This window comes from Danio rerio, chromosome 16, assembly GCF_052040795.2.
Source record: "Danio rerio strain M-AB ecotype USA chromosome 16, GRCz13ab, whole genome shotgun sequence".
NCBI classification, from domain to species: Eukaryota; Metazoa; Chordata; class Actinopteri; order Cypriniformes; family Danionidae; genus Danio; species Danio rerio.
This window is the reverse complement of record NC_141036.1, coordinates 36,163,118-36,190,714: the sequence shown is the minus strand read 5'-3', so window position 1 is coordinate 36,190,714 and position 27,597 is coordinate 36,163,118. Positions and strand designations below refer to the sequence as shown.

At 39.1% G+C, this 27,597-nt stretch overlaps 1 protein-coding gene across 6 annotated transcripts; it reads right to left on the bottom strand.

Annotated features, from left to right (window-relative positions):
* Positions 1-815: 815 nt before the first annotated feature.
* atn1 (atrophin 1) lies at positions 816-24,793 on the bottom strand. Of its 6 annotated transcripts, none has more exons than XM_087287261.1 (10): positions 24,483-24,793; positions 17,114-17,240; positions 16,808-16,909; positions 16,424-16,543; positions 13,647-16,336; positions 13,223-13,439; positions 11,288-12,773; positions 7,983-8,126; positions 7,714-7,894; positions 816-1,570 (listed from the first exon to the last, which is right to left on the bottom strand). In XM_087287261.1, the coding sequence occupies exons 2-10, from the start codon at positions 17,138-17,140 to the stop codon at positions 1,537-1,539; spliced, it is 5,001 nt and encodes a 1,666-aa protein (XP_087143387.1). In that variant the 5' UTR covers positions 17,141-17,240; positions 24,483-24,793; the 3' UTR covers positions 816-1,536. The 6 variants fall into 6 exon arrangements, with proteins under 6 accessions (XP_087143387.1, XP_087143389.1, XP_087143388.1 ...); XM_087287263.1 differs by having other exon boundaries at positions 11,288-12,770; XM_087287262.1 differs by lacking the exon at positions 24,483-24,793 and adding an exon at positions 24,231-24,361.
* Between the last annotated feature and the right edge of the window lie 2,804 nt (positions 24,794-27,597).

Here is a 27,597-nt window from a genome sequence, read left to right as displayed (position 1 = left end):
AGTGACAGTTGTAGCTGAAAGGGTATACGCTGTGTAAAACATGCAGGATAAGTTGGTGGTTCATTCTGCTGTGGCGACTCCAGATTAATAAAGGGACTAAGCCGAAAAGAAAATAAATGAATGAATGAGCTGGTTTCCCAGTGATGGTTGTAGCTGGAAGAGCATCCGCTGTGTAAAACATATGCTGGATAAGTTGGTGGTTCATTCTGCAGTGGTGACTCCAGATTAATAAAGGGAATAAGCCAAAAGAAAATAAATGAATGAATAAGCTGGTGTCAAAGTAATGGTTGTAGCGGGAAGGGTATCCGCCCATTCCGCTGTGTAAAACATATGCTGGATAAGTTGGTGGTTCATTCCACTGTCGTGACCCCAGATTAATAAAGGAACTAAGCCGAAAAGAAAATGAATGAATGAAAAACATAAATCATTATGAGAATATATTATTTTCAATATAAATAAGCTAGTTTCCCAGTGATAGTTGTAGCTGAAAGGGCATATGCTGTGTAAAACATGCTGGATAAGTTGGCGGTTCATTCCGCTGAGGCGACCCCTGATTTTTAAAGGGACTAAGCTGAAAAGAAAATGAATGAATGATTGAATAAGCTGGTTTCCCAGTGATGGTTGTAGCTGGAAGGGCATCTGCTGTGTAAAACATATGCTGGATAAGTTGGTGGTTCATTCCGCTGTGGTAACCTCAGATTAATAAAAGGACTGAGCCGAAAAGAAAATGAATGAATAACCTGAAAACCAATCAACGGTTCATACAAAAATGATTCACACATAAAGGGAAACAGTAAATGCGCACACACCACGACTCATAGAAAAAAATGGTATTTTATTTCCAGATTTTTCTTTTATCTTGCATTTTTTTCTCCCACAAGGTAAATTGAACATAAAAAATAAACAGCGGTACCATGAAAATGTAAAAAAATAATAAAAAATAATGTTTATATAATCATATAATTATTAACAAACAAACAACATTAATCCTTTTAATAAGAACACGATAAAGAAACATTATGAAGGTAAGCTGTTCATCTCATGCACCCTTTCATAAACACTCTTTCAGAGTGGTCCATTTTTCCAGAAACAAACAAAAAAGGAAAAACAGATCAAGAGTTTTAGCCCACTGGGCCTTTTGTATCTAGCTACATGCAAAGACATAAAAGTGAACTTGATATTTAGACATTCTCTCTGGCATAATGTAGTGTACACAGACTGAACCACAGCTTAAACTCCTTTTCCTGGTATATGAAATAACACAACGAGGAATCCTTGGGGAATCTCCGCTCAGTGCCACAGAGTCTAGGTTGTGTGCCAGAGTAATAAATCTCACCTTTTTGGAATATACACGTTGTTTGCTGCACCTGTGTTTAGGTTCGTTCAGATTGAATGATATGTGTTCAGATGTCACATCCACATCTCAGTTCAGGTTTGCTGTCGTTCAGTGCTGAATTTTTGAAATGATTGTTTATTTTTTTATTATTTGCACTTCATCCCTTCTTCATTTTCTTGTCTTCATGTCCTCTGTGTTTCTCACAGCGTTTTATCACTCTCTTTCTTTAGGTGGCTGCAATGGAGGGCAAATTTTATATCAGGTCAAAGATTAACAAACAATAAAAAAGACATAACAGTAGTCTCTAGGGATGCTCCGATCAGGATTTTTGCAGCCGATACTGAAAACTGGTTCCTTGTCGTGGTGATTGCCAGATACTAAGTACCGATTCTGATGCTTCAAGCTTTATCATGCATAAAACACATTTCCCTTTAAGTATGATACATAAGTAGAGTTTTCTCCTTACCTATAAGAGAATAAATTAAAGATGCTGCATATAATCCCAAATAAATATCCTTTACAAACACGTTTATTATGACCATTTAGTGTGGACATGTTCATGGTCAGAAGGAGCTTTACAGAAAATAAGAAGTTAACCTAACCAATGTAATGCTTTGAACATCATTGTGTCTCGGTCAATCCATTCTCTTGCTCAATCACTCTCGTCCCTATGATTTGCGGGCTATCTGCAGGTGTGGCGGGGCCACTATGCCGACTCACAGAGCTTCCGGGAAGAGTCATAAGGTTATACAATAGATAGGAGCGACTGCCCTGGTCACGTCACAGCAGCTCAAAACACTGGATATATAATGGCTGCAACACAAATAAGGTAAAAGAGGTTTCTTTTAAACTGATCCATAGGTTTTATCCTGTCAAGAACTTTATACAAAAGTTTAGAGTTGACAATGACTTGAGTTGTTCTTTTTTGTGTGAATGCTGATGAAAAGGTGGTACATTTGTTTTGGTCACGTCATTACATTCAGGAGTTTTGGAACAATTTAGATATTTTTGTTAAGGTGAAGATTCTACCAGAATTTTCTATACAAATGAAAGTTATTATTTTGGGTATTTTAACTCGGCCCCTACAAAAGAAAGTAATGCTTTTTAAATCAATTTAATAATTTTCTTAAGTAAGTTTTATATTTACAAAGGCAAACTCACAATTAGTAAACCTGCCTTTGTGGTCTTTATTAAAGATATGGAGAATTACATAAAGTAGATTTAAGGATCGTCTAACAAGAAAGCTTTTAAAACTGTCAAAATAAGCTCTTCGTATGAGTAGCCTCAAATTAACCCTTGTATTTGCAAAAAAAAAACCTTTAATGTTTTTTTTTCTCTTTCTCTCTTCTCTTTAACTCTTGTTATTTTTTTCTATTGTTTCATCATGTATGTAGGTTCCTGGTTTCAGCAGTAAAAAATAAAATAAAATAAACAATGGCTGCAACAGAGACCATCACTGGCCAAGTTTCACCAATATACTTAGGATTCATACACAATTTCACTACTAAAATTCCATGACTTTTCAATGACTTATCCAAAACTTGAAGGTAAATATTCATGATCTCGTTTTGTGTTTCATGTAATGTCTACGTACACGTGGCAAATAAGAAAAAATGCACGTTCAAATTTTTTTACAGCATATCAAAATATGTGACAATCCATGAAGTTTACATTTATTTTTATATCTGTAAAATAGTTTTTAGAAAGTATTTTTCTGTCTGCGTGAAAACTTTCTAATGTTGGCTTGTGTTTTCGCTTAATATTAGTACAAATTAGCCTTCAGCACCCACAGTACCTTACCTCTGCAGTTAGAGATTGTTTTCTGGACACGACACTCAAAATGCATCTTGAATTGCAGTGAAAGCGAGTGTAAGAGAGGTGAAACTAAAATTGCTTTCGATTTTTTAAGTTATTGCTTTTTTACCAAATTTTTTTTTAAGTTACCCATGAAATATAGTGTCAAGTATCAAGTCAAGTTCATCTCAAATATATTCAAGTACACAGATAATTGTTCAACAAATTTTCATGACTTTTCCAAAACATTTTGGGTTTACTTGTGTTTCCAAAACTTTTCCAGCCCTGGAAAACGCCTTTTCGAAATTTCATGACTTTTCCAGGACCATATGAACCCTGTAAACTGTATAAACAGAGATCTCACAACATCTGTAAGCATTTTATTTAGCTGTTGTGGCGTGATCACAGTGATTGCTCATGGCCTTGCGCATCATATAACTCCTCACATGTTGTGACGCTGTTGATGTATAATATACAGAGGTGCACGTGCCTCTTCCTCTGCTTGTAAACTTATAAACAAACACCTGCGATCGGTTCATGAGATCGGTCGATTGAATCATGAAATGTGATTATCGGCTGATACCAATCTCCGGCTGATCAATCAAAGCATCCCTAGTAGTCCCATGTTCAAAACATTGATGATATTTACACTAACAAACATTTTATTCACCAAAAAATGAAACAAAATCACTCTATTTCTCACCCTCAAGTGGCTTCAAACCTTGAGTTTTGTTTTTCATTTAAACAAAAAAAAGATAATTGGAAGAATGTTAAAAACTGATTTACTATAGAAACCATTATCATGTCTTCTTTTGAGATCAAACAGATCTGGAATCACACAAGGGTGAGAAAATGATGGCGAATTTGTTACTCAGCTACACAGCCCATGACGACATAAAATGAATAAAAACATGAATGAATAAATGTTGAAATTAAGTAAAAATACAAAATGTTAACTTACAGTCACTTATATAATTTGGTTCAATGTAAATGTAATCCAAAATATTGAAATATGTTGTTATATTTTGTAGAAAAGCTCTTCTTGGTTACACCGTGTGCAGTGCTCTATGGTAATGGAAGTTCACTGATCTCCCTTGCACAATTCTCATTTCCATGGAAACAGAAAGGTCTCTAATTGGTGAATGTAAGGAGAATCGTTGTTAGGATTATAGGTGGACTCCTTTTTAATTGGAATTTGGCTATTTGTCTTTTTTGCTGAAGACAGAGGCTTGTACTATCGCTTGATTTCAGAAATCATGTTATATCTGTCTTAAAAGGTTGATGTTACTGTAAAAATCAATTTCAAAAGGATTTTCTCTTGCAGATAAAGGAATTAACATCACTGATACTAGGCATGATAGTACTTCAAATAGGATTTAAAATGTCTTTTTATTTTTTCTCTCTCTATGAAACTAACTATATTTTTAAGTTTTCAGCTGTTTTCTCCGTACAGTGAAATTTGAGGTATGTATAAAAAAACTATAATATTTAAATAGATTTTTCTAGTAACAAATACATATACACTCACTGGCCACTTTATTAGGTACATACTGTCCAACTGTTAACGCAAATTTCTTATCAGCCAATCACACGGCAGCAACTCAATGCATTTAGGCATGTAGACATGGTCAAGACGGTCTGCTGCAGTTCAAATCGAGCTCAGAATGAGGAAGAAAGATGATTTAAGTGATTTTAAATGTGGCATGGTTGTTGGTGCCAGACGTGCTGGTTTGAGTATTTCAGAAAATCTACTGAGATTTTCAGGCACAACCATCTCTATGGTTTAATGAGAATGATTCAAAAAGAGAAAATATCCAGTGAGCGGCAGTTCTGTGGGCGCAAATGCCTTGTTGATGTCAGAACTCAGAGGAGAATAGCCAGATTAGTTTAAGCTGATGGAAGGGCAACGGTAACTCAAATAACCACTTGTTACGACAATACAAGGTATGCAGAAGAGCATCTCTGAAAGCACAACACGTCAAACTTTGAGGCAGATGGGCTACAGCAGCTGAAGACCACACCAGGTGCCACTCCTGTCAGCTACGAACTGGAAACTGAGGCTACAATTCACACAGGCTCACCAAACTGGACAATAGATGGTTAGAAAAACGTCTGGTCTGATGAGTCTCGATTTCTGCTGCGACATTCGGATGGAAGGGTCAGAATTTGGCATCAGCAACATAAAAGCATCATCTTGCATTGTATTAACGATACCAAAGGAGAATCGTGTCAATGCCACAGCCTGCCTGAGTATTGGTGATGACCGTGTCCATCCCTTTATAACGCGCCATGTCATGAAGCGCAAATCACCTCAGACTGTTTTCCTGAACATGACAATGATATCACTGTACTCAAATGGCCTTCACAGTCACCAGACCCTCATACAATAGAGCACCTTTGGGATGGTGTGGAACGGGAGATTTGCATCATGGATGTTCAGCCGACAAATCTGCAGCAACTGCGTGATGCTATCATGTCAATATAGACCAAAATCCCTGAGGAATATTTCCAGTACCTTGTTGAATTTCTGCCATGAAGGATTAAGGCAGTTCTGATGGCAAACCTGGGTCCAACCCGGTACTAGTAAGGTGTACCTAATAAAGTGACCGGTGAGTGTATATTACACACAATTAAAGTCTAAATAAATAGACCCTCTGTTAAACATAAAAAATATTTTCAAGTTTTTTTCAATATATTTTTAAACAATAGTTTAAAAAACTACTTACTAATAATTAATTTAATATAGTAATACATAATATATTACTGCATATTTTTGCAAGATACATTGAGCAAGATACAATTCAGCTTAAAGTGCAATTTAAGACGTAACTATGTTAATTAGGTTAACTAAAGCCTAGTTCACACTACAGGATTTTAAACATCAGCAGATCGCTGTGCTGTTCACACTACATGACTTGACTTTGTGTCTTTTGATCTCTGTGGTGTTCACACTACGCAACACTCCGTGAACGATCCACAAGAGGGGGGTCACACACTACATGATCTGACAACATCTCATTCCCCATCAGCTCATTCAAGCTACCAAACCACAGCCAATGAAAATTTGAGGGAGGAGTTGTCAGAAAAAAGCTGAACACTATTGGCTGCTTGTGTGCTGATTACATCACTGACAGCGTTTCAAGCTTTGGAGAAAGCATTTAAAAACATCGTCAAATCAGCTGATTTATGAACGCATTAATCACTCATCTGCAAGGTTTGAGTGGATAGATAAACAGAGAGTTTTTAATTTTTGTAATTTTATAACTCTTTGAAATAAAACTAACATATTTATAACACCCTGCCGTTTTCTAACTATCAGTGTATTTCTTTCTGACATTGTTATTTTTTTATTACAAAACTGTAATAATTATTATATAATTATTAAAAACAATTATTATAAAACTGTAAAAAGTAAAGAACTGAGCATTTCTGCCTTAAATTACCATATTGGTCAAAATGACTGCATGCATGTCTGATACTTTTCGCTGTGACTTTAAATATGTGTGCATTTTCTTGCCTGGCAACTTCCTGCTAACATAAACAAAACTTTCTGATGGCAAAAACATCAATTTACTTCAGATATCTTTCAAAACAGCATATTCTGTGCAGTGAAATAGCTCCTGTTTGAAAGTGAAAATGAAAGCCAAGCCTTTAAGTGTTTTAGTATATTAACTACATATTTATAGGCTGTATTACCAAAAAAATATTATATTTTTAGGGTAATGGTGTCATTAAATATGATGCCAGACATTCAAAGCTTAATTTTAATATCTCAATAATAGCTTTGAATGTAAATATGTTGTGACAGTATGGCGTTTCATATAAGAACGATCAGAATGAGCAGTATGGTAATTCTAATAGTTACAGAACTCTAGTTCCACTGTTAATATAGCCTACTCTCATGTCTGTGCTAACGCAGAATGAAGCGAGTGCACTGATGCCCATTCTGACCAATCACAGATGTTTCTGCTGAGCTCCTAAACACACAGGCATTCAGCTCGTGCTGATATGCTCTCTCATTGGCTGTAGCTCGTCACTACATCTGACCACACGTGGGGTTGAGTCGGCCAACTGCTCTGGAATATTTAGCATGCTGAATGTTGGATTTCCGTCTGCGAGGTGTCGGCGACACGTCAGCGAGCCTCGTTGATGCGTTGCTCAGTAGTTCACACATAAAGAGCGGCGAGCGCCGAGCACCCGTAGATTTCTTCCCGATCACAGCCCGATCTGTCGGCGAGCTTGTTAACTTCCAAATCGGGCTCAAATCAGGCTTAAAATCCTCTAGTGTGAACTAGGCACAAGGGGCTGAAAATATTGACTTTTTTCAGCGTTTTTTCTCCTAAAGAAATGAATATCATTGAAAATACTTGAAATTATTTTTCCTCTGTTAAACATTGCTTGAAAACTATTTCTAAACGATTACAAATTTCACAAAGGGTTATTAATTTTGTGCTTGTGTGTATGTCAACTGTAAAAATCAATTCCAATATCCCTTCCAGATTAAAGGATTACCATAATTTATGCTAGGTAAATTGGGTATTGCCAAATGCTCATCTTGTGCGTTCATGTGTGTGTGTTCTCACCTGTAGTACTCGTCCTGCGTGAGGGAGTGATGATGATGGTGGTGGATCCACTGCTGTTCCAGGGCGAGTCTCTGAAACTGAATCTCGGCACTCTGAGCCTGCTGCATCGCCTGGAGCTGGTGCGCTGCGGACATGGAGCCACCCAGAGACGAGGACTGGGGCATTTCACGGAAAGGACCACCTGTACACAAGACACAAACCAGTGCAGAAGTCATTTAACAGGTAGAACGGTGACCTATATCGCAATGGTTCTTCATTGCACCTCTTACCAAAGAGCTGCTGTCGAAGCACCTCGCTGTCAGTGAGGGAGTGTGCCAGGATGGGAGGCCCAAGAGCAGCCCCTGGGTACGGCAGACGGGCCAGGGGAGACCCTGATGCCAGCGGATCCATCAGGGGGTGTACCCCTCCCGCGGCTGCCACCCAAATACGCAACAAAACAAAAGTGGGAAATTTAATAAGAGTAGCACAGTTTCCCAGTGGCGCTGAAGGTAATAATGCTTACAGAAACAGTGCTGCCGGTATTCTTGGCCTTCGAAATCTGTTTTAATTCTGACGTATTTCCGAGTGAAATTAGACATTCGAGCCAAACGTAACTGGGATGAATTTGTTACAGAAGTGGCTGTTGTAATTTCTTACACTATCTTAAAGAGAGAGTTCCATGACTTGGTTAATTGATTTGATCACCAGCCATTGTGGCTAGTATTTCTCCCACATTACAAGCCACATGTCATTTTCACTAGCCACAATAGTGTTGTTGGGAAAATATATTTTATATGCATAAAAATTGACTTTGGTGTGCTAAAATGACTTGGTTTAGATTTTGTGTTATTTCTACATGCCTCCTCAATCATTTCACTTTGTTGTGTTGTGTATGAAATTACTCAATGAACATGAGCAAATGGGTTGTGGTTTCATAGTGTTGCATTGCAATTAGTTTTTATTTCACATGACTTTTCAGGGTTCAACACTAAAGTGTGTCCAGGGGCAGATTTAGTGTTTTTGGGGCCCAAAGCAATTCCAGCCATGCGGCCCCAAGTCCTGAAATGCACCCTTTCTATTTAATTTTTATTTATATTGCTTTTTTATTTGTTATATCACTAAACTTTCTTTTCTACATTAAATGATTTTTTGTAAAATAAATTTACAACTAAAAATAATATATAATTTATCAATTTGTAACATTATTATTACATAACATTACATAATTCTAATATTATATTTGATTGTATACTAAATAATATCTAGTTACATAAAATTTGTATTTGTTTAATTTTCACAATACAAAATATGATAGAAAACAATGTTATATGTAGTTTGTAGGTATCATATATACTTCTAGATATTTATTGGGGACCCCCAGATTTCCTGGGGCCCTGAGCTGCCGCTTAGGTCGCTTATTGATTAAATCCACCCCTAGGTGTGTCACATGACTATTTTCCAGATTTTTCACCAAAAAATAAATGAATAAAAATAAACTAAAAAGAATTCTTAGTCCAAAACAACTGTAAGCAAAAGGAAGCAGGTGAAAAACATACAGTGTGAAATAATGAAAGAATGGTCACTTGAAAGGTTAAATCGTCTGGTTCGGTATTCACCTGCTTTCTTTTGCTCACATGAACACAGTTATTATTGTCATCTTTCACGCAAGGGCTGGTCGATTTGACCTAAAATCAAAATCTTGATTAATTAAACCTTTAACCTTACGATTAATGAATGATTACTTTATTTATTTATTTATTTTTGCCCTTATAGTTCCCTGACAAGTTATGTACAGTAAAATGCTCACATATTACAAGTGAGAGATTTTTGAATGAAGAGTGAACATCATGATGAATAAACAACTGAAATTAAAACACATATTGCCTAAAACAGTCACTTTTTTCTTATAAATAGTAAAAATAAATAACAATCTGTAACGTGTAGTTACATTTTTTTGTAAGGTGAGCAAATATGCAACCACAAGAAGCCTGCGCTTGATGCAGAAGTATAAATCAGCCTTAACCAAGCGAGGTCATGTAACTCTACATGCAGTAGGGAAAATAATAGAAAAATTGACCTAGAAAAATTTGATTGATTATAGGTGCTGAATGTTGATTTCGATTAATTGCTCAGCCCTATCTCACACTAGCCCCTCATTGGGCAATCCTTATTGTTGAACTCTACTTTAAAAAAAAAACTATTTAAAAATTATCTAGTAAGATGGCTAGAGTGGCTTTCTAACTCGCCACAGCTGAAATCTACCTGCATTTGGTGGGTGTTAATGTCAAGCCCTGGAGTGTTCAAATAAAAAACAACATTATCTCTACTCTCTACACTATTCTAGATGGATTAATACCTTTGAAGGTAAAATATATTTTAAAGATGGGTTTGTTCCCACTGTAAAGTTAACGGAGTACAAAACACTGGATCCCACTGCTTTTCAATAAATGGTCTAAAAAGACATAATTAAAAAAAAAAATCTTCATTTTGTTCCAAAAAAGAAGAACCAAAAGTGTGAAAATAGACAGAATTTTTTGAGAACTGCCTCTTTAATTGATCCTGTAAACAGCTACTTTTAATTAAATCATAAAAATTAAGAAAAATATAAATACACGTACAGTTGAAGTCAGAATTATTAAACCCGCTGAATTATTAGCCCCCCTGTTTATTTTCTCAACACATTTCTACACAAAATAGTTTTAATAACTCATTTCTAATAATTGATTTATTTTATCTTTGCCATGATGACAGTACATAATATTTCACTACATATTTTTCGACATTTCTATACAGCTTAAAGTGACATTTAAAGGCTTAACTAGGTTAATTAGGTTAACTAGGCTGGTTAGGGTAATTAGGCAAGTTATTGTATAATGATGTTTTTTTTTTCTGTAGACAATCGAAAAACATATGTTGCTTAAAAGGGCTAATAATTTTGACTTTAAAATGTTTTTTTTTTTTATTAAAAACTGCTTTTTTTCTAGCCAAAATAAAACATTCTAAAATTCTCTTGATCTGTTAAACATAATTAGGGAAATATTTAATAAAGAAAAAAAATCTAAGAAAAATCAAAAGAAAAAAAATCTAATAAGTCTGACCTTAACAGTAAGTGGATTGTGGCCATTGCACAACACTGTATTTGCAGTGTGTGTTTTTTATTATCCAGCTTGATTTTACCATTTCATTTGATGCTAAAATGTAACTAAATATGTTTAGTTTTTACATATTTAAATATATTTAATATATTAATGTATCAGCCTTATATAATATTTAACATTTAACAAAATATGTTAAGCATCATGTGGTGTTTTTGTTCTGTTTGGTCAAATTGTTTTAATAATTTATTTGTAATTATGATTATGATGCAAATTTAAATCTTATCTTTGATTTTCAACAATTTAACACACATTTTTGATTTATAACTTTGTTGAAATTAGTTAAAACGCGTTCAAAATGAGTTGGTTATAATCGACTAGTCCTGACCCATCCTGACCCATCCCTTATAGTGACAGAATCATATAATGAAATTACTGAAATGTGTATGCCGTGAGAGGTGGTATAGTGTAAAGTGTGTGTGTGTCTGTATGGTGAATACCTGTGTCCTGCTGGTGCAGATGTAGGTGAGAGTGAATGTGTGAGTGCTGGTGATGATGAGGAGTCACGTTCAGCATCTGTAGCCGGCTGAGAGAATCTCCACCTCCTGTGCCTCCTCCTCCTCCAGCCGTCGTGCCTCCTCCTGCTGCTCCTCCACCTGTCCCAGCCCTCTCCCTATCCCTCTCTCGCTCCCTCTCTGCAGCAGGGATGACTCTCTCTCTTTCCCGCTCCCTTTCCACACTCCGTGCCCGTTCGGTGCTGGGAGGAGTGCGAACGGGGGTGGGATATCGCTCAGAGGGCGGAGCCTGAGCTGGGAGGGGTGGGGGCTGGCAAGAAGGGTGTGTGGTGGGAAAGGTGGAGTGTGGAGAGGGGTGATGAAGAGATGAGGCTGTTGGAGGAGGAGGAGGAGGTGGAGGGGGAGGAGGTTGAGGGGGAGGTGCAGAGGCTGCTGGCGTCACTGGTGCTCCAGCAGGAGCCTGGTGGGTAGGGAGTGTGGCTGGAAGAATCGAGGATGTGGGTGGGACTGAAAGAGGTGGAGGAACAGGATTCGGATTCCTAGCTGCTGCGGCTAAAGCTTGAGGGGGTGGAGCAGGAGGTGGAGTTGTACCATAAAGGGCAACCTCACTAACAGGAGGTCCGCCTCCGGCTCCGCCCCCTAGCAGCAAGGAGTGTGAGTGTGCGTGCGAGTGTGCGTGTGACAAAGCTATTGCCGGGTCAGCTAAGGCTCCAGCTGTGTAGACACGCTCCTCGCTCTTAAACTCAAATCCTGGCTTTACACGCTCTCTTTGAGCTGCGACAGCATGAGGGAATCCCATTCCTCCAAGCCCCGCCCCAGCCAACCCCCCAGGCCCAGGACCAGGCCCTGGATGGACAGGGCCTCCCTCTAGCCCACCCCCATACAAAAAGCCCAGAATGGCAGCAGCCGTGGCAGCATCGGCAGGAAGGTGGTGGGGGTGTGCAAGTGCTGGGTTTTGAAATTGAGACAGGAAAAATGAAGGATGCACATGGGGGTGGGCTTGAGCGTGTGCATGCATGTGTGGGTGAGGGTGGTGGTGAAGGTGTGGATGGTGTGCCTGTGCCCGGGCGGCAGCACTTAGTGGGGACATGGCATGAGGACGGGCATACTCACTCAGGGTTCTGAGGGCTGGGGTATCAGGGCCCAAGTATGGACCTCCAAGCCCAATGCCAAGAGCACCCTGAGGGCCTCCAACAACTGGAGAGCCCCCTGCCATGGAAGGGAGGAGAAGAGAATGAGGAATGGAGTGAGAAAGAGAGGGATGTAGATGAGAAGGGTGAATGTGGTGGGGGTGGGCGGCATGGTGGGCAGGGTGGTGCTGTGGATGAACTGCTGGGTGGGATGGGTTCACAGAGGACGATGAAGAAGATGAAGGGTCTAGAAGGATGGAGGAGGAGGAAGGAAAGAAGAGCGAAGAACCCTGGCGTGCTCCTGCAGCTCCTAAACCAGCACTTGTGCCACTGTCCTTCTGCTGAAAATAAGAGGAAAAAGGTATAAAGATCCTGAAATGTAGTGTATAAAAAACCATCATTACAGAAAAAATATGCCACCTTTTTGGTGTGGTGAGAAAACATTTTATTTTCTGAACAAGTTTACTTTACCTTAAAAAACTGACTTTTTACGTTTGAAGAATTGTATAGTTTACAGTTTTATCATACATTAAATCTTGATAAACGATAAAATGATAAACATTAATTGGAAAAAAATGTAATGTGTGAAGAATCTACTCATTAAAGAAATACAAGAGACACAATCTCCTTTGACAGAATATTCAAAATATTTTGTCATGAGAATTATTTTTCTTTTAAAAAGGGTCTCTGATTTGTAAGCATTAATCTCACTAAACTTTTAGATATTACCTACACATACCTACTATTACCTACATTCTTATTTGCAGTGCACAAACAAGCAGTTTCTTACCTGCAGATGTCTGTCCAGGTCTCTTTCTCTCTCCTTTTCTCTCTCTCGTTCCCGCTCTTTCTCTCGCAGGTCTCTTGCTCGTTGTTCAACTTCTCTACGTGCACGTTCTATGGCTTCGTTTCTTTTCTTCCAAAGTTTAGAACCATCAAGTGGAACAAACAGAACATCACTACGGGCGCAAGAGTTCCCACTTCCTCTGTCAAGAACCCTGTGAAACCTGAAAGCAGAAATTTATTATTAAAACTACACATTTATATTAGCATGTGAAACGGGTATTCGTGTGGATTGTAATACATTTTTTGTACGTAGAACATGCAAAAGAGGAATTTGTGAATGCTAACAAAGGTAATCTAAATGTAGAATGGAATCACATGATTATTATTCGATTTTTTAGATTTAATTTTAGTGAAATTCTTGGTCTTACCGAGCTGATTGGCTAGCATGGATTGGAATGTCAACAGGTTTTGGCTCTGGGGAAGGACTTCGGAGAACTGGAGGTGGGCTCTCTAATTCTTCCCTCTCCTCTACTGGCTCCTCTTTGATGACAGTTGGTGGCACTGGGCCAGAAGATGAATCAGGGTGACCATCTCCTCCAAGAGATGTGCTGGAGGTTGAAGTACTGTTGTTATGGCCAGCGTTACCAATATGTGGTTGTACTTTATTGTTTTGAGGGGAGTGCAGTAGTGATGGAGTGCTAGTGCTATTGCTGTTGTTGGGAGCATTGCCACTGGCATTGCTATTTCCATGGTTTCCGTTGCCATGGTAAGAGCTACTGAATGGAGTATGACTGCTTAAAGTGCCATGGTAAGGAGTAGGTCTGCAACCTGATGGACAAGAGGTGGACACACCTGATGCGGGAAGTGGTACAGAAGGAGCAGAGGTTAATGGAAAAGTGAAACCTCCTATCGGATTGTTTGAGGGACTGGGCAGTGGCGAGAGTGGAGTTGGTGGAGTCTGATTAGATGAAGAATATGGGCCTTGTCGAGCATGATTGCCTGGAAGGGATGCAATGGGTGGAGGCTGACCATGTGAACTAGTTGAGGGTGGAGGAAGGGGAGGGGGATAGGTAGAAGATGTGGGGTGTCCATGTCCAGTGCCAGAGCCACTTGATGAAGGAGAAAGAGATGGGGGATGATTACGATTTGAATGAAGAGAAGATGCTGTGCTGTCCTTTTCACGCTCTCTGTCTCTATGCTGCATAGGCAACCCTGTCTGGCCAGGATAGTGAGAGTGATGAGGAAGTGGTCCTCCAGGATACTCTCGAGTAAGGTTTGGGGCCAATCCAGGTGGGCTTGGGAACTCCCTCTGCACACCAGAAAGTGGGACAGATGAAGAGGATGATCCAGGAGGGGGATAGGGATCCTTTGCTCCAGGAGGGGGGTACTCTCTTAAATAGTGTGGAGGGGGAGGAAGGTCTGCAGAATTGGACGATGCTTGGGGAGTCTGTCCTTGCACATTTGCATCCATAGGAGAGGAATAGTCTCTGTTTGGAGGGATGGAATTTGCAGTGGAAAAAGAAGGATGACTAGTACTGTTCTGTGGTGAACTGGTTGGGTCACGATTCGCCAGGGTGGCTGAAGGTAGCGCAGATGACTGGGCACCAACAGGTGCTTGGTTGGGATTACCAGCATAATTGTTACTCCCTGACTCCCTAACCTGGCTTGATAATTCTCCCCACCTACTTTCCTTGTCTCTTGAATGACATCCTCCCCCTCCAGTATTTTCAGGTACAAACTCTCTGCCCTGTGCTTGAAGTTGCTGGTTTGGCAAAGGAAATTCTCTACCAGTCCCTCGTTCACGATCTCTAAACCCTGGTGCATATTCCCGACCACTCTGTGGTCCTGAAGGTCCATCCCGGTTTGAGGCATAGTCTCTGCTTTGTCCAGGTATAGAGGTCCCAAAATCTCGGCTCACATTGGAGTTGGGTCCACCACCACCAGAAGTGCTACCACAGATGCTACCACTGCTACTGTTTGCATTGCTACTGCTATTACTAGCAGGGAAGTCTCTGTTACCAAACTCCCTCCCTGCCCTCTCTCGCTCAGCTGTAGTGCCATACCTGGGCAGAAACTCTTTGTGTGGATGTGGATGAGGGTGAGAAAGGTAAGGTGGGTGGGAAGAGTGTCGAGTGGATGAAGTAGTATTGTACACTGATGGTAGCTGTTGCTGTACTGGGGGCTGCTGGCTTGGATGTGTGTGGTGGTTACCTGGGTAACGTACATATCCCCAGTTGCCAGGACAATTAGTGGGAGGTCCCCCTGACCAGCTGGTGGGGGTGTAATGATGAGTGTTGGGAGGAGGAGGCTGCTGGGGAATGGTACTAGTTTGCGGAAGCAAGGAAGGTAAAGCAGACTTATCACCTTTCTCTGGTTTGTCTGCTTTACTGTCTCCACTTGGAGCATTCTGCCCTACCTCTAGAGGTTTCAGGGCAGGTGGAGGTGGAAGTGGTGATGCGTGGCTCACATTTGAATTCCCATGGGAATATTCAGCTCCACCCACCCCAGGTTTCCCACACTGAGTGCTTGTTTTAGAAGGGATGCGACTGCTGGTGTGTATCACCTCAGGACCACCAGGACTTGTATACTCTAGCTTGTTTGCAACTTTGGAATCCAGGGGGAAGTATGACTTCCTGTTGCTACTTGGATCATTAGTATTGTCCACCATTCCATGATGAGATGTATAGTGGGATGCTGAGGACTTCAAGGGAGACAAATCTCCCTCGATTCCTCCTTCACTGTCCTTCTGGTCCTCTGGTCTGCTATCCTCACTCCTTCCTGAACCTCTCCGCTCTTCTGCTACACACTTTGATCCCCCTCCATCTTTGTTTTTGTCACCCTGTTTAGGGGAATCTGGAGAGTCAGATTCAGAATCCAAACTAGCCAAGGGGGAAGCAGAAAGACTTGGAGAGGAGGATCGATTGTCCTGATCAATATCCCGACCACTGCTTATGCTACTGCTACTATTGGCTAAACTGCCAACTACTGAGCTCCGACTTCCTTGTGATTGACCATCCTCATTGTCACTTTCTCTTGATTGACTGTTGCTTGATGCTGGAGGTGGAGCTGAAGTCGGAGTGTTAGTTGAAATAGGTGGTGCTGAGGGATTGGAGGAATCCTGGTGGCAAAAACAAATATCAATATATATATATTTTTTTACCAATTTTAATCTTAAGGAATTTTATTACGAAACATGCACCAGTACCTGGACTTTCTGCCTTTTAGGTGGTGGCAGATGCTCCTCCCCTTCACTTTCTGATGAATCATGACCTTGAGATCGTCGGTTGAAGCGTCCAACAGAGAGTTCCTCTCCAGCGGTTCTTTGCTAAAAAGTGTAATGGTAATCACAATGTGGAACTGTTGTACTTTTATAAAATTAGCATAAAAAAGGAAATGAGCATAATTTGCTTACAAACCTACAAGAAAAACATAAATACAGCTAAAGCACAAGGGAATATGGTAAAAATTACTTTAAAATTTTCATTTAGAGATGTAAAAAGTATATAGAAGATGAAAAAACTTGGACAATATGGAAAAAGACATTGAAAACAAAAACAGATGGAGAAAAAAAAAATCAAAGAAATCTTACTGTTTGCCTTTCATTGCGCTCTGCTCTAGAGGGGCTGGGGTGCGGACGTCTACCCCTCCTTTCCTCGCTGCCCCCCCTCCTACGTCCACTTCGAGCGGGCATCTGTGGCAATGCCCAACATGACCAAGCGAGGGTGCAGAAAAAGGGGAAAAAAGAGAGCACTACAAAATTAAAGCATAACACAAAAGAGATACAGTGATGTAAAAAGGGAAATAAAATCATGTTTTGTTCTAATACCAAGTAGTAAAAGAGATAGACAAGTCTACATGTCTACCTTTGTTAGATCTCAGTACGCAAAACCCTCACCGATTCTTTGTGGGTTCGGGTCTTCATGACTACCTCATTCCTTCCAGTCAGCCATTACAGCAAGCAGAAGTGTGACCACAAACTGAATGGTTGGCCTACAGGCTGCCTATCGGTGAATCTTTGAAACCTTGGGGGAACAGAGAAAAACACTATTAAAATCAATACAAACTTGACTGTAGCATTAGTATTTTAAATTAACTCATTTCTTTTTATTATCAGGCACTTGGCCTAAAGGAGACCTATCATTGAATCTTTTGAAAATATAAACTGTTTATTTAATTCAAATCTGAAGTAATATGAGGAGGTGATGATATTGGTGATGATATTGGTTCCATAAAATGGAAATCTAATATCCTTATATATATTAGAATCAATAATAAAATGATCTATGATTAATCGCTCTGTTGTTATCCTGGAGTTATTGTTTACAAGTTAGACACCAAAGCAATCTGCATTTTGCAGCATGGACCAATACTGCTGTACAGTAAGAAAAATATTTGTATGTGGACTGCATGGTACTTCAGAGGGTTCGTGGTACTCTGAAGCTGAGCTTTAGTCATCAATGTTGAATGGAGCTCTGCAGAAATCATCCACTGCAGCCCACATTGGCAGAGGCACTGCTTACACTAAAAGATCAACATACACACAAATCTCAAAATGCAATATCCAGAAGTATATTTATTTATCCACTTTCTTTTAGGCTTAGTCCTTTTATTAATCTGGGGTTGCCACAACGGAATGAACCACCAACTTATCCAGCTAATGTTTTACGCAGCAGATGCCCTTCCAGCCACAACTCATCACTGGGAAACATCCAGGCACACTCATTCGCACTCATACCCTATGGACAATTTAGCTTACCCAATTCACCTATATGTCTTTGGACTGTGGGGGAAACCAGAGCACCCGGAGGAAACACACGCGAACACGAGGAGAATAAACTCCACACAGAAACGCCAACTGACCCAGCTGAGGCTTGGACCAGCGACCTTCTTGCTGTAAGGTGATCGTGCTACCCAGTGCACTACCGTGCAGCCCCCAGAAATATGTACTTAACAGTATTCAAACATATATAAAGTCATGCAAATAAATGTAAAGATAGGAAAACAGCTTCACTTTTCATGCATTAACTATTAATTCAAACACTCTTTAAATGTGATACAATCTCTATTTTCTCAATGCAGAATCTCTTACTCGAATATAAATAACATATACAGTATTAACCTCATAGACAGCATTGTATGAGATATTAGTTGTGAACAACATCAGGTTTCTTCCACCAAATAGTTTTCTTAAAGGTGCAGTATGTAAGTTTGAAACCCAGTGGAGTTTGCATGTTCTCCGTGTTCGCGTGGGTTTCCTCCGGGTGCTCCAGTCTGCCCCACAGTCCAAAGACATGCGGTACAGGTGAATTGGGTAGGCTAAGTTGTCTGTAGTGTATGAGTGTGTGTGTGTGTGTGTGTGTGTGTGTGTGTGTGTGTGTGTGTGTGTATGGATGTTTCCCAGAGATGGGTTGCGGCTGGAAGGGCATCCGCTGCATAAAAACGTGCTGGATTTGTTGGCGGTTCATTCCGCTGTGGCGACCACGGATTAATAAAGGGACAAAGCCGACAAGGAAATGAATGAATGACACCCAGTGGTTGAACTGGGTCATCGCAGGTTGCCAGATTGAGGACCGACAGGAGCGAGTCTAACTTTTGAGCCTAACGCGATAGAAGGAATATTCTCCATATTAAAAGGAGTTTTTGTTCTAACTAACACCTTTAATTGATATATAAGAAATGGCTTCTATTTCTTGCAGCAGAACAACAGAAATCTGACAATGACCACATCAGGTACACCTCTTGTGCTTTATTCAGTGTTAAATGCTAATAATGTGAGTTTGAATGCCATTTTACGTGACATTTATTACCATCCTACTGAAGGCAGCAGCAGATAGTTCACCTCAGATCTTGAAAATAAAAATCAAAACCAACACATATAGTGATTCAGCATGTAAATTTAATAATGTTAAAGAGGTTTAATATCTATTAATTAGCCTATAAACCTTACCATTTTGTGATTTCATCTTGTGCAAACAGCCAAATTGCTCATCACTGCAAATCTCATCACATAGCGTGTTATGACACGCGGTTACAATGTAGCCTGCTCACCTAATGTTTAAATTTGTTATATTGATATAATGTGCTATTTAATAAATAAGTTCAAGTCCGAGGTCATGCTGCTCCACCGCAAAAAGGTGGTTTGCCGTCTTCAGGTTGGAGGAAAGTCCTTACCCTAGGTGGAAGAGTTCAAGTATCTTGGGGTTTGGTTCATGAGTTTTTAGCCGAAAGGCAAAGCTTTCAATTTACCGGTTAATCTACGTTCTTACTCTCACCAATGGTCATGAGCTTTGGGTCATGACTTAAAGGACAAGATCTCGGCTGAAATAGGTTTCCTTCGCAGGGTGGCAGGGCGTACCCTTATAAAGAGAGTGAGGAGCTCAATCACCCAGTTTGTAGCTCGGAGTAGAGCTGCTGCTCCTCCACATCTAGAGAAGTAAGCTGAGGTAGTTCGGGCATCTGGGACGCCTACCTAGAGAGGTGTACCAGGCATGTCCCACAAGGAGGAAACCTCCAGGAAGACCTAGGACAGGCTGGAGGGACTATGTCTCTTGTCTGACCTAGGAATGCCTCGGGATCCCCCAGGAGGAGGTGTTGGAAGTGTCTGGTGAAAGGGGAAGTCTGGGGTTCTTTCCTAAGACTGCTGCCCCCGCGACCCGGCCCCAGAAAAGCGGTTGAAAATGAATGAATTTAATAACCTACTCATGTGGATCTCTGAATCTGCATCTCATTTCGGAGTCTGCTAATGTACACCGGAGGTCACAATTCGGATACAGACGCATGCTTTAAGAGCCTTTCTGAATGAATGAATGAAATACGCGGTTTTTAATTAAGGCAACCTGGGATGCTGAAATATAATTGGCTAAAGGGGCAATGGGCGGGGTAAAAGAACCAAAACAAAGACAGCCATTCTGGCACGTAACTCACATTTTAAGAGCAGATTATCTGACTTTAGCATTGTCTTTCAGAGAAACAAGAATGTTCACTTTGCATATTTCTTAAATATCTGCAAACATATTATGGTATTTTTATGCTTTAGAAGAGTCAAAAACTTAAGTGTAGATCTATTTTTCCATAAAATAATGTTTCAATTATAGTCTTATACTGCTGGGCTAATTCAAACACAATCTCCTAGCAACAACGTAATAATCCACTGCCATGTAGTAACTTTACTAATTAACCTCTTCACATTCATTATGAATCACATTTTTACAATTCTGAGGTATACGTTGGCCCTTTTAACCCTTTATCAGGTGAAAAACCACATATGGTAACTTCACTGACATGGATTACAATATTATTTTTCTTTTTTAAGCCATATAAATGTATAAGTCAAGTAATAAATCCCAGTAACACTACATGGTGGCCTTTAAAAGGTTAACACATGACCCATATTATAAACATTACCATGAGGGACTTTATGACAAAGACCAGCTGACAAACTCCCACTTACTTGAAATGGAAAGATAATAAATACTCAGAGGCACAAAGAGATTTTGAAGTTTGCGAGTATGAGGAGACACAACTCTATTTCAAGAGGTTAACTAAGTCACTCGAGTAGTTCAAGCCAGCCTCTACCCTTTCTCTCTCTCTTTCTGTCCTACACACACTTCATTTATTGTGAATGAAACTATATATAGCACTCTAACAGACTGAGTGAAGCGAGTAAGTGTATTTAGCGCCACCTTCAAAACTGCAAAATGTCCATTTACACCCAAAACCACCGAACACAAAAGGAAAAACCACAACGGTGATAAATATTACATAAAAACAAAAGTGCAATCTGCTGACAACCAACACACTGAATGCTTAGGCTACTCCATCATGACTACAATTAACAAAATACTCATTTGTAAAACAAGAATTAATGCTACTGGCGAACACACAAAGACTTCACTTTGTGCGTATCGCATAAATGTAAAATCAGCATATTTGTGATCCAATTATGGTGTACACAAGGTAATATATCCAAATGACAAACAATAAAGGCTGCCAGCACTCTGTCTACAGGTGAACCTTCATTCATCAGGAGTCCATTACTAAAATCTTGGCTGGTCTCCATGCATACCAAAAGCTTTCCACTCTCCCACTGCAAACACACATGCATCCAAGCAATCGGCAATATATATACACTTACGGTATATACACACAGGCCCACGCCATATGGCAAGCAGTTAAAACATTTATTTTTCAGATCTTACTAGTCTAGTATTAAACAAATATTATACAAACAAGTTTTCAGGTTAATCTCCATTCACACTATTACCCATTACAACATATTTGTTCAGCTACTAGTACATATTTATTACATACCATTACTTTTCCATTACTGATAGTTTCAAATTTCCATTGAGAGTTTGTTAGTAAGGAAATCCACACATTTTGTGTCATTAAACTCTGTAGGGAACTGTAAATCAGATATCAGCTAATTACTATTAGTTACTAACCCAATATTTATAGAACCCACTTAAAGGTAAAAGACAATGTACATTCAGCTGGTAGTTATGGCAGAATAAACCCAGTCAGAGTGATTAGGATCCTGACACAAGGCATAAAGAGAATACAAAGTTTATTTTATAATAGCAAATTGCTGAATGCACTTTATTATGCCAATTACATGGCTACTTCCTACATAACAAAATGACTCAATGCACAATACTGATTTGGGTTCAGATTTTCAAAACTATCAATCATTAAACAGAGATGCAAGATGTCAGCTAAAAAGACGAGAGAGTGAGTCTGCAGTATGTTATTTACTGTTGCCTATTGACAACAGTTGTTATCAGGGAATATCTTACCCCAGATTCAAGCCATTATTGAGCTATTAGAAACAGATATCACAGATTGCAGAGAAATAAAATAATAGAATCTGTTAAGGCTGCGTGATATTTAAAAAATCAGAGATTGCAATGTTTTGTTTTTCTGCGATATATATTGCGATAAGAAAACAATTTTACCAGATGACTTAAATATTAGGAAAGAATTCAGGTACAGAAACTTTATTGTCAAATGTAAAGCACTACATAGCATCTTCATTGTATAAATAATTCAATAATACATTATGTTTTAATAAAGTTTCAAACGGTGCAATTCCTACAGCCCTTAAACTCTCTTGATATGCTCATACAGTAGACATGGGCCGGTATAAGATTCTGACGGTACGATAAACTTGGATAAAAATATCGCGGTGTGATGGTGTTGTGATTACTGCTCTAAAATATATTTCTTTTAAATGTCTGGGTATATAAAAAAATCCCCCTTTGAACACAATATATTTTATTTTAAGAAATTCTTTAAATATTTTGGAGCAGTAAACATGTCAGGCTAAATAATTCAAATAAATCCTTAACTTCTGCTTTCAAAAACACTGATTAAATTACAAAGTAAAACGGCATCTTTGGATATCTTTTCTGTTGGAGACACTGTTGTCCTAAAAAACTTGAAACAAAACGCAAAAAAATCTACATATACCGTAGGAACGGTATAGCAGAAAATTTTAGTGGTTTTAAAACCTTGACTTTTCCAAACCACGGTATACCTTGAAAATATACCTTGAAATCATGGTCACAGCCCTTAACATGTAAATGATAAACTTTTGCTCCATTATAATAAAACATAACCAATGACTCTGGCCTATGTTTTGAACTGCTTTTCCTGGTAAAATTTAATCCCAATTCAACATTTCAGATCTTTGCAATGTGACTACCGCAGATGCACACATTGCGATACTGAACCAATATACTGTACATCCCTAGAAACTGTCATGTTTTTTACTTATTAGTTATAACATTTTATTTTAGAGTAAGATGACCTTACTGTTTAACTTCAAATCATGCTAGTAACCAATAGATTGTACATAGATTGTACACTGGTGTACTGATGTCTATTAATTTATAAACATGCATGGGTAAGATAATGGTAAAATAACCTTGGATAAAAAATCATGGTTTTATGGTATTGTGGTTACAGCTCTAAAATCTGTTCTTTTTAAATGTCTTAGTAAAAAACTTACACTTTTTCCCCTTTTGAACACATACTTTTTTATTTCAAGAAACAGTTGTAATATTTTGGAGCAGTAAACATGTCAGGCTAAATAATTCAAGTGATTCATTGACTTCTGCTGTTTTCCTTAGTTTCAAAAACACAGATTTTTTTACAATTTAAAATGGCATCTTTGAATATCTTTTCTGCTGGAGATACTGTTGTTCTAAAAAACTAAATAAAAAATCTTACATATACCTTTGGTATGAATTAGCAGAACATTTGGCCAGTTTTAAAACCTTGACTTTTTTAAACCGCTGTATACCTTGAAAACGATTTTAGTTCCATGCCAATTTTTAAAAGGGAATACATACGAATATATTTAAATACAGAATGAATAGTTAGTAAAAGTGCAATTTAGGTACTAGCAACACCTGCAATGCACACCATATAGAACACAAAATAAGTGAACAGTTCAGCACAGCACCACAGATGTTGAAGGAAACTATTAACAAAAAACATTTTGTTACTAATAACAATGGAATAGTTACTTTGTCATTACTGAGATATGTGTCAGCATAACCAAGTGCACAATGCAAGCAAAGCTCTATTTACAAAACTTAATTACTACCAATGCAAATCCTAGTAATATATAAGAACAGACAAGCCGCTCGACTACATTTAAAAGGAATAAATGTTAAAATGGCTTGCCACACACAACAAATCACTATGTCCCCCTCATATGCACACTGGCACAAATATAATTAGAGCAAAATTAGCTTCGATTGTAAATTGTTAGCAGGCAAATACACAATGCCAAGAGGTGGGGTGAGTTAAGACACCCAAACGTGCATCATCTCTCGGCCACGCACCGCAACGTTCCTTTCTTCCATTCTTCTGCTGCTTGTTATTGATACGCATGCAGAGGCAGTGCTCTACTGTACTAACTGGACGACCTCTGGATTACAGTTCTCAGACAATGCACTGCATATTCATTCCTGACAAGACGAGGCGAGAGGCTCGCAAGCACCCACCTTTCAGTGTTTCCCAGTTCTCATATGAGGAAGATTTGGGATCAGAATGGCGAATGGCATTCTTGTCGAGCTCCGTGGAATGTGAGCACTCGAGACCTGCGTGGTTACGCACCCCGATTTGCAATATGATTTCAGCCCAGTCTGTGCACGTTAGCACAGCACAAAGACGGGAGTGCGTGGAAAGGGGAACCATCTGAGCACGGCCAAAAGGGAACGAGACAAATATAAGCATCCATTTTCTCCCCTTCTTACCTATAATATCCAGCGATGCGTATCTCCCTTTCTTTCTCTCTCCCTCGCTCCTGCCGCCGTTCGTACTGTACATTAACCTACACGCGTTCAAACATACAGGCAACTCGATGCGCGGAAAGATTTACATTGTTGCGGCTTCGCAAATAACGCTGCGTTTTCCCTGCCGCTCCCCCCTGAAATCGGCGCAGAAAACGGGGTGCAGCTGAAGACTGTACAAATTGATGCGTACGTTTGATTCTTCCCCACCCCCTTTTCTTTCTGCCCCTCTCCCGCTCCTCTGTCAAGACGACTTGCACTCTTTTGCAGTCTGCACGGGCACAAATCTTCACGGAGGGGTGAGCGAGGGACGCACGACCACTCGAGGGTGAGAAGGGGCGTGATTTTTCTTATTCTTCAGGGAAAAGGGAAGGTGAGGAGAAGCGAAGGAAAAACCAAGAGGATGTCGAGATAAGGCTATTTGTTCATTATGTAAATCGCTGCCTCTTTAATTGTCGATTTACGACACTTAATTAAGGAAATTAACCTAGAACTGCTTGATTAGGTAATGGCCACTAAATAGGCTTAATTGTAGTACCTTAATGAGGTAGGGGTGACATTATAAAATTATTATTTGATACAGACAATTTTGTTAATCAAAACCTGGGCATTCATGCTTCATCAGGCTTATTTTAAATCTACATATTTCCATCTATTTAAGACGACATCAATTCAAATTCAAGAGAATTGCTGGTCTTATTGTGAACAATTAGTAGATATAATTCCACACAAGAATATAGTTTTAGCCAAAAAAAAAAAAAAAAAACACACAGTTTTGCTCTTCCTCTGAAGCCAGTTTCCGTTCTGCTGATGTCATATATAGGCCACAGAAACAGCTATCCTGTTTTAGCATTGGTAACTTGTATCAAAATATAATGAGTGCAGTCTTGTGCTTTCTCTAAAATGACTTTCCACTGATGTCATGAAGGCCGCCACCATTTTGGTTTGGCTTCTTTCTGGTATGTAACACCACTGTTCTCCATCCAATCAATGAAATCAAGTTCTGCCAACATTACTAAATTCTTACAACATACGCTCAAACTGCACTTCTTAAGGCAAAAATCACACACAAGCACTTACGATAACATATAAACTGCCCAGGATATTTCAGGCAGGTTCAACCTGAAAACACCAAGCGAACATCCTAGAGAAAACAAACGTGCATCTGACATAATACTGACACACTATTGAAAAACTTAAAAAGGTTTACAAAAAGGATTTTTACATGCTAACATGGAAGAAACTTAAGTAGAATTTCAGTTAACATTTCTTAACCATTCACAACTAAATAGGCCAGTTAATGGACAATCGCACGTTTCAGTTGGAAATACATCACAGTAAAAACGAGAGAAAAAAAGAACTTTAATGGCTATCATTTTGTTGCCATAACAAACAAAAGTCTTGTAATTAATCCAAGTTTTAGGATCTACAAATAATACCTTGACTTCTAGTTGATCTATTAGTATCAGAAGTGGCTTATATGAAAGGCAAAGGCCTCTAGATTACGCTTATTTAACCAAAACAAAACATGATCATGCCTGGATTTTATTATTTAATTAGGACAGTCATCTGGAGTGGCAAAGTAAGCATTCTTGCAGGACTCCCAGAGCTCATCAGGATTCTTTGGATTCATCTTCAATGCCTCCATATTACACCAGACATGCTCAAAAATGTTTATGTCTGGTGACTGGACTGGCCAATCCTGAAACACTTTGACCTTATTTGCTTTCAGGAACTTTGATAAGAAGGCAGAAGTATTAGGAGCACTATCCTGCTCAAGAATTTGCCTGTGGTTTGTAATGTAATGGGCAGCACAAATGTCTTGATACCTCAGCCTGTTGATGTTGCCATTTACTCACACACCCCCATGAATGCAACCCCAAACCATGATTTTTCCATTACCAAACTTGACTGACTTCAGTGAGGATCTTGGGTCTATGTGGGTTCCAATAGGTCTTCTGCAGTATTTGGGATGATTGAGAGGCAAATCAGCAGATGATTCATCAGAAAAATCTACCTTCTGCCACTTTTCCCAAATGATCAACTAGAAGTCAAGTTATTATTTCTTACAACTGAGATCGACGACTAGACTTTAGTCAGGTAGTGTACTTTAAGATGTCTTTCTAGCTTGGCTCAGATGTGGCTGTGCTTGCTTTAACTCAATTAAAGGTTAACAAATTATTTGTTTTGCAGTGATGCCAATTAAATACCTTTTTTTGGTTCCCCAAAGAACTTGTTGAGAGCATATCAATTTTCTAAAGAACATTTTAGACTGTAAAACCTTTTTTTATGCAATAAAAAGGTTTCATGGATGTTGAAAGTGCTTAATAAAATCTCTGATGCCAATAAAGTACCTTTATATTTAAGAGTGAACTGAGACAATATAACAAAAACATTACAATATACTAAAAGCAAATACTACAAGATTTTTGACGAATATTTTTTTTGTTTGTTTTACATTTATTTCACTTTTCTGTGAATGTTTTTTTTTAAATAGTGGATTTAATTCCTCCTGATGCAACTTCCATTGTGAAATGTCAATAGACTAAAAGAGCTTGTCTAAAATCTGGACTTTCTTGTAAGACTGCAATAGAGTGACCAGTCAAGCGGTCTCTCTCTCACACACACATACACACTCCATCTCCCTGAGTCTCTCTCTCTCTCTCTCTCCTGCAGTTTTTTCCCTTCCTTTCGAATAGACCTCTGTCCCGGCTCCCATTGTGTTGTAACCATAGCAACCAGGCTCGCAGAAGTGCGCGTGCGTTATCATGTCTGCCGCCTGACTACTGTTTGAAGCACAAGCGGCTCAGAGAGTCTGCCTGCAGAGGTACTTTGCATTGATTTACTGTTGCAGGTGTGTATCAGGGAGCTGTGTTCACTTATTCATGGGTTCAAGTTCATTACAGCACAACATGACCCGCATCCCTGTTACATGTAATAGATAAGATTTATAAAACATATTAGGCATAGTCATACATCTGAAGCAAATGATAAATGTCTGGTTGCAATGTAGTAGCATAATAATAAAAAAAAAACATTAATTTAACTCATTTCAATGTTTACAACCACTGTATTATTC